Genomic DNA, 8,524 nt, shown 5'->3' with positions numbered 1-8,524 from the left:
ATGGGCAATCACATCCCGATGGTGCAGGAATCGCTATCCTGGAACAAAGCCGAGCTGGACGGGAACAAAGCTATTGTGATGCCAGCTGTTCGACGCGGATTTCTGCAGAACATTTTGGCCACTGTCAGATCTGTGCGTCTCACATTGAGAGCGGCAGTTCACGATATACTTACTACGAGCGAGAGCAATGCAGAAAACCAGCGCGTGGGCAAAGGAACGGACAACCTCTTCTGCTGCGTTGACTTTATACCTGGAATACCAATCTGCGCGGAGAAATTTTGGAATACATCGCTGCTGCCCCCTCTGAGTCGCCATAGCACCGCATCACCCAAGTACACATTGGCATTGGACTTGGACGAGACTTTGGTGCACAGCACAAGCTTCCGCATAGCAAAGACTGCCAACCTTGATAGTACTGTTATCGATTGTTACGGGGAGAAAGTCCATGTTTACGAACGTCCGTTCCTGACGTATTTCCTGCTGAGAGCTTCAGAGCATTTCGATATTGTTGTCTACACAACAATGGAAAAGCCCTATGCTCTGAAAATGGTCACTTGGATCAACCGTGACTTCAGACTAGTGAAGTATTTGCTACGATTTACACCCAAAACAGCGCAACCATAAACGGCGCGTGTTCATATTAGCACCCCCAGTACAGCGCGACCTAATGTGACACGGTGTCACTACAGCTCGTCTCATCTCTTGCACGCCCCATTTTGGCGCGACCAATTACGTTAACGTCCGAATATAAGCCAGCTCATTACACACGTGACCCATAATCTGCAGGCTCATGTTAGCAAGAGTGCATAACCAGTTTTATGTACTCTTGATGTTAGTATTACCATGGTGGATATCAGGAGCAAACCCGTTCCTAAAAAAGATATGCAAAAAAGAGAAGAAACACATGAGAACGAGTTGTGCAGCAACTATCCACGACTTTGTTTCGGGGCCAGCAGAAGCACAATCACCTCTTGCAGCTGCGGTGACTTGTTAAAGGGGAAGTTAAGGCAAAAATTAAAATTTCACCAGTTGTAGTCTTCGGGGTGCTGAGTCGAATGGTCCTGGTCCGAGGAAGCTGAGACGCTCCCTTCCTACTTGAATCCCAATCGAACTCGCGTACTTCCACCGAAACTGGGTGACTGCGCCCTACTAGATGGGGATTTGTATGCAAAATGTCACTAAAAGCGCCATTTCGTTCTTATAAAAGCACGGATGACCGCGATTGGCCCATATGTTGTAGTCTTTTGGACGCTGAGTCGACTGGTTTTGGTCCGAAAAGGCTGCGATGCAGCGTTCCTCCTTTATTCCCAATCGAACATGGTTGAAGAAGCGGTCACGTGCTCCTGGGTGCCCAAATCACCTGGTCACCACGCCAGCAGGCGAGAACTTTCACACCAAGGTTCACCTCGAGTGACAGGATTGCACCCAAAAAAGGTCAAACAGGCTAGTAAGTTGTACCCTGCAGGCACGGTGACCAGCTGACTGGCGTACGCAGGAGCACGTGACCGCTTGTTCAACCATGTTCGATTGGGAATAAAGGAGGAACGCTGCATCGCAGCCTTTTCGGACCAAAACCAATCGACTCAGCGTCCAAATGCTGCAGTGGCTCTCATCCTATCTTTCCTGCCGCCACCAGACTGTCAGAGTATCTACCTCCCTATCAGACCCATTACTAGTCGTGTCTGGGGTACCCCAGGGGTCCATACTTGGGCCGCTCCTATTTCTACTGTACGTTAATGACTTGCCAGCCCTTGTACCAAATGTAAGTCTTTTTGCTGACGACACTGCTCTGATGTGCTCCGACAGCTCGGCAGACAACCTCACGGCCTCCATACAGTCCGGGGTCAACGCTACAGTAACATGGATGGAAACCTGGAAACTGAAGCCTAACCTCGCCAAAACCGAGGCCATGTTCTTCTCTCCCTCGCCCCCCACTCAACTTCTGTATTTTCCTGGTCTAAATAGTACACCTATTAAAGTTGTTAACGAGCACAAGCACCTGGGCGTTATTCTCGACCGCCAACTCTCCTGGTCTCCACAAGTCCAGTCTGTGTGCAAGCGTGCGAGTGCGTCCTTAGGTATGCTACAACCCCACTGCCAACACTTGAATGATAACTGCAGAGAATTGTTGTCGTACATTTTGCCTATATTTGACTATTGCGATATAGCTTGGTGCGGGTTGTCTCAGACTTTACTCCACAGACTGGAGGTACATCAACGCTTGCTTCTGAAAATTCTGTTTCGAAAAGACCAAACATTTGCCTCCCTTTGTCTTTATAAACTTGCTTCCACGCACCCTCTTCTTGCCCGACATCAGCAGCATCTTTGTATCCTTGTGCAAAAATCTTCCTAGCCCAAGTCCCGAAACATATTGCCAAGTACAACTGGTTTGTTACCACTAGCCCAACACGCAATGCCTTATCACTGCCCCGCGCTAGTTCCTCTCTGTTTTTGAAATCCCCTTTCTTCTCAGCATACTCCCTTTGGTCTAACCTGCCTACTAGCATTAAGACATGCCAGGATATCAGGAAATTCACAGTCCAGCTTTCCACACTGTCTCATCCGAAGTGATCCCATGTATTATTAATGTGCCTCCCTTTCTTTTTCTCTCCCTATCTCCTTTCCCTCTCTGACAGCATCTTTCTTTTTTTTCCCTTTTAGCTTGCCGTGGTTGGCTATCACCTGACCTCTCATGTTTATTGGCAGTCTTCGGACGGGCCAGGAGATGTTGAATAAATAAATAAATAAATAAATAAATTACTACAACATATGGGCCAATCGCGGTCATCCATGCTTTTATAAGAACAAAATGGCGCTTTTAGTGACATTTTGCATACAAATCCCCATCTAGTAGGGCGCAGTCACCCAGTTTCGGTGGAAGTGCGCGAGTTCGATTGGGATTCAAGTAGGAAGGGAGCGTCTCAGCCTCCTCGGACCACGACCATTCGACTCAGCACCCCGAAGACTACAACTGGTGAAATTTAAATTTTTGCCTTAACTTCCCCTTTAACGTCCAAGCCATTTCGTGACTCTGCCCACAATTTGTTCATGGATTCGCTCCAGGCAATATCGCCATTTAATACTGAACTGCACTGTGTCCCCATTGCACATGTACATGTACATGTACTTCCTGTGAAATACCCGTCTTTTCTTTTCTCTATTTTTTTCTCTTTACCAGGCGTGGGCCATCCCCTGGACTATCAAAATGGGTGCCTTATTATTAGGTGGTGTCTCATAGCCTACCTCACGACCTTATGCTTTCTTTCTGTATCACTTGTATCTTGCAGGTATATCACCCCGTGACGACCACATCGAAGTCTGAAATTGAAGTGTGAAGATGCTTCAGCAACCCCTTCATATTTTTCCATTGCTTTTATTGTGCTTCTACTGTGCATGTGTGTAACTTGTGGGGTATGCATGTGATGACAATGTATGCCGGTGACACGGTCAGATTTTGTCCATGCGTGTAACGTACACCTGCATGCTATCGTTGAAAAGGATCTGCCACTTACGATCTTCGGACGAGTATCAGGTCAGCTTGGTTTTGTGTGGGCTGTACCAGATGCTGTTCACTTCTCTATCTGTTGGATATGTGACTTTCTGCAAGTTTCTGGTGTATGGTGGCCACTTCTTTGCTTGTCTTTGTATGACATTACAATAATTCTGTATTCACTGCTTCCATGGTGTGGTCTGCAAACTGCAATCCTTAGGCAAATATCATCAAGGTTTGCTATGTTGTGCTTTGGCCGCCAGCTTACCTACACATTGTAGTTGAATTATTTTTGTTTCACAACTGACTTCCTGAAGTATGGTGGCCACTGCTTTGCATGGCATTATACAATGTTCATCAAGAATTTCCTGTTTGGGTCGTGTGTGTATGTATGTGTGTGCGTGCCCATGTGTGTGTGTGCCATGTGCATGTGCGTGTTTGTCACAAGGTGTCTGTGTGCGGGGTAGCGAGGTGGGGAGGGCTGGAATGTATCAGTGTGCTACTGCAGTTGCATGGCTACATACAGTGCATCGCGCGCGTGCTCACCATGTTTATCTTCGGAGCTGGGCTAGGGTGGGGGAGGGAACAGAAAAAGGACTGAAATTACCCATATAAAAACCGCTCTGTGAGCGGTTCTGAAAAACCTCTACTGGTGCAGCCCCGTCGTAAAAGTAAGAAATTAGAACTGGCGCATTGTCCTCCCAAATGTGAACTGATCCACCTAAATCGCGATTGACGGGACCCGAACGCACCAGTAGCACGAGGTCGGGAGGGCACAGGATCACAGCCGGCGTCGGCGCTGATCAAGTTACCATACAACACTTAGATCTACCCCGAAGCCCACCTTTGCCGCTTTGGCTTTGGCTATGGACCAGCGTCCCCAGCTGCATCCACAGGTAGGAACCTCGTGCTACTGGTGCGTTCGGGTCCCGTCAATCGCGATTTAGGTGGATCAGTTCACATTTGGGAGGACAATGCGCCAGTTCTAATTTCTTACTTTTACGACGGGGCTGCACCAGTAGAGGTTTTTCAGAACCGCTCACAGAGCGGTTTTTATATGGGTAATTATTATTATTCAAAGGATCAGTCGGGGAAGTGAACTGCCTGAAAAGAGAAAAAAACGCCAGACCCACCAGGACTCGATAGTCTCAAGAAAAACAAATTATTATTATTATTATTATTATTATTATTATTATTATACGCATTCCCGCGCTGAAGTGTAGCAGCAGTATGCTGCGTCCACAGCTTCGCTTACGCTTATGCATGCATAAAAAATCGATAGCACTCGTTTTGCACTCTTAACGATCGATATGCGAGTTATCGGTATAATTGTTTCAGCCCTACTTATTATTTTCTTTTTCTGTTTTAATGACAATCCATTGAAGATTACCATTTTCGGAAAACCAAAAAATTTAACAGTGAACTGTTTTTTGAGACGACCATTGCTTCTTTTGAGTTGATCATTGCCTTCTAGAGTTGAATACAACCTATTTGTATCTGGACCTGTTAACGTCCATCCAGGCAATATCGCCATTTAATACTGAACTGGTGTTTTTGAGTCGATAAATGCTTTTTTTAGTTCATCATTGCTTTCTAGAGTTGATTATAAATTGGGTCCAGGCAATATCGCCCTTCAATACTGAACTGGCCATTTCGAGTTGATCATGATTTGAGTCTTTGACAAGTCGAGTGTCCATCTTTTGGGTTTGAGTGTAAATGAGTCGACCTGTATTGAGCGTGCGCGCTGACGGGGTGGTCAGTTTTGGGGATGTCCAGTTATGGGGATGGGGCTTTTGGGGGGCGCTGAAGTCAACGGCGCTGTTTTGGGTCGCGCTCATGTGGGGGCATACCTTTGCTACATAGGGATCATTGCGTGCAGCAGGAAAGTCGCTACATCAAATGCTTGCAGATGCTTGGTCGTGATCTTCGTAAAACAATTCTCGTCGACAGTAGCCCAACGCAGTTAGCTTACAACGGCCGAAATGGTATCCACATTGATGAGTGGCATGGATGCCACAAGGATAGAGCTCTCTTGGAGTTGTGCAAGTATCTACATGACCTTGTGATCTGTCATCCGGATGATGTTCGACCATTCGTCGAAGGCCGTGCCATGGGAAAGGTTTTGTACCGGCTGTATCATGTTGCAGACTTGGAAGCCGATTGAAAATGATCGAAATTCCCAAATTGACAATGGCAAGACGTCAAGCTGTTGTATAAGTATGTCAGGCGACGTATGGCACATATTCGTATACCTGCGTACAGTGTTGCTAATAGTTTACAAGTTGTGCATCGCACACCACACACAAACACACACACACAAACACACACACACACACACACACGTTACACCACATATTGTGCAGCAGGACTCACGCACACGTCTGAGTAGGTAATAATTATATTGATTTAATGTTGCAGGTCAAAACAGCATGTTGATTGCTTCGACTTGAAACAACTGAGTTACAGCATTTTGTTCTCGTTACATCCTCTCTCCATCATAACTACACGTACATGTACGATACTTGTTATGGTTGCACATTCATAATAAAACCTCTTGTACCGGCACACAAAACACAATTGGCTATGGTGGAGGATTGGAAAACAACTCAAAATACCGAAAACAATTTCGTGACAGAAAGAATGTACATCGCAGAACAAATTGGAAACGTTCCAGTGCTTAGAAAAAAAACAATTCAATAGTCATGCATCTACATTTTACATTGTACAGCCACTGTACATGTATACGTCGTCCACACTAGTCTGGAATAAAACAGAGAGGTTCCAGGCTGTCCAAGAGAGTGCTCAGTACCGAGTGGCAGAGCTGGTTCAAACAATAGGAGGACAGAGAAAGTGTTTTTACTCCGAGTTTCACGCACTAAGCGATCATCAGAAAACAGTAATGAGAAATCTAGAATACATGTACATGTACATCATTGTAGGCATTGGCGGATAATGCTCGAAAAGGTGGCAGATTCTGCTCGAAAAGCAGTGAAATTGGCAGAACCATCAAACCTTATGCCATGGCAGGCAATTCCTCGAATTCTGCTCCATTTCTTTATCCACATAACAAACATGCATGAAACGTACCAGAAAAGTACCGAATTCTGCCAATTTTTCTGCCGGCATTATCCGCAAAGGCCTAGTCTAGAAGAACAAATCGAAGATTTTCTGAACCAAACGTTTCGTTCGCTTCTCACCATGCTATTTTTCATCTTCATGCTGTATTTGACCCGCTGCGTTCGCTGGCTGCGCTAAACCTTTCACACTCACTTGTTAGTTGTGAGCGTAATGTTTTGTGTCCTTCTTCGTTTTGCCTGTATGATTGGTGCACTTTGCCGCTTATCCCCTGTACATGTTCATGTATGAGCCTATGCCGGCTATGGTGAGAAGAGAACGAAACCGTTTGGTTCACTCTTCGATCTGTTCTTCTCGGCTGGTGTGGACAGCGTATACAATCTGTCAATCATCTACATGTACATGTAAGATGCATTACTATTTTTTGCCATTTTTCTAATAAAGAACTCATTGTAGTGATACCGGTAAGAACAGATACAATCACGTCATGTAGGAGACGCACTGAGCAGTGATCATTGTTGTGTACAATGTCATGCACATACCGGTACATGTACTTACATGACTGACTATGACTGTCTGCTATGGTGTTGTACAGAGTCAGTGTACTTCCCAAGTACACTGACTATCTGGACGTGCCGGATCCACGCGGACGTCATGTAGTACTGATGACGTACAGATCAGAGCTGCTCAATGAAATCCAGTCATGCCACTCAAGTGCGCGCCGGGCGTAGCGCAGCCCTAGACCTGCGAACACTGTACTGACTCTCACGTCTCACTGGTACATGGTGTGGGCTTCGGTGCAAGGCGCAAACTGTGCCGTGACTGGATTTGATCAGGAGTCTAGTGTTGATCTACATGACTTCCTGACGACAGATATCACGGCTGTTCAAGATACATGTAGATAGAGACAACATTTTGGAGCAAGAACTTTTTTTCGCTCTTTGTGTACATCATCATATTATTAAAGGGGAAGTTAAGGCAAAAATTAAAATTTCACCAGTTGTAGTCTTTGGGGTGCTGAGTCGAATGGTCTTGGTCCGAGAAAGCTGAGACGCTCCCTTCCTACTTGAATCCCAATCGAACTCGCGCACTTCCACCGAAACTAGGTGACTGCGCCCTACTAGATGGGGATTTGTATGCAAAATGTCACTAAAAGCGCCTTTTCGTTCTTATAAAAGCACGGATGACCGCGATTGGCCCATATGTTGTAGTCTTTTGGACGCTGAGTCGACTGGTTTTGGTCCGAAAAGGCTGCGATGCAGCGTTCCTCCTTTATTCCCAATCGAACATGGTTGAACAAGCGGTCACGTGCTCCTGCGTACACCAGTCAGCTGGTCACCGTGCCTGCAGGGTACAACTTACTAGCCTGTTTGACCTTTTTTGGGTGCAGTCCTGTCACTCGAGTTGAACTCGAGTTGAACTCGAGTTGAACCTTGGTGTGAAAGTTGTCGCCTGCTGGCGTGGTGACCAGGTGATTTTGGCACCCAGGAGCACGTGACCACTTGTTCAACCATGTTCGATTGGGAATAAAGGAGGAACGCTGCATCGCAGCCTTTTCGGACCAAAACCAGTCGACTCAGCGTCCAAAAGACTACAACATATGGGCCAATCGCGGTCATCCGTGCTTTTATAAGAACGAAATGGCGCTTTTAGTGACATTTTGCATACAAATCCCCATCTAGTAGGGCGCAGTCACCCAGTTTCGGTGGAAGTGCGCGAGTTCGATTGGGATTAAAGTAGGAAGGGAGCGTCTCAGCTTTCTCGGACCAAGACCATTCGACTCAGCACCCCGAAGACTACAACTGGTGAAATTTTAATTTTTGCCTTAACTTCCCCTTTAAATAATCATTGCGAGCTAGTAGTAGCATAGCTGTTGTTTTACTTAGTTACTTCTGTGCCTTCACTATGTAAGCTGTTACTTAGTATTACTAGTACTAGTAGTAGCCAACTGGTGCATTC

At 46.0% G+C, this 8,524-nt stretch overlaps 1 protein-coding gene across 1 annotated transcript; it reads left to right on the top strand.

Moving 5' to 3' along the window:
- Positions 1 to 5,654, top strand: LOC135812861 (CTD small phosphatase-like protein 2-A). The gene is made up of 2 exons (XM_065326076.1): positions 1 to 614; positions 5,354 to 5,654. Exons 1-2 carry the CDS (start codon positions 1 to 3, stop codon positions 5,652 to 5,654), a joined length of 915 nt encoding a protein of 304 aa, XP_065182148.1.
- Positions 5,655 to 8,524: the final 2,870 nt, after the last annotated feature.

This window comes from Sycon ciliatum, chromosome 3, assembly GCF_964019385.1.
Source record: "Sycon ciliatum chromosome 3, ocSycCili1.1, whole genome shotgun sequence".
In the NCBI taxonomy this organism is placed as follows: domain Eukaryota; kingdom Metazoa; phylum Porifera; class Calcarea; order Leucosolenida; family Sycettidae; genus Sycon; species Sycon ciliatum.
The sequence above is the reverse complement of the archived record's forward strand: the minus strand, read 5'-3'. Positions and strand labels throughout refer to the sequence as shown.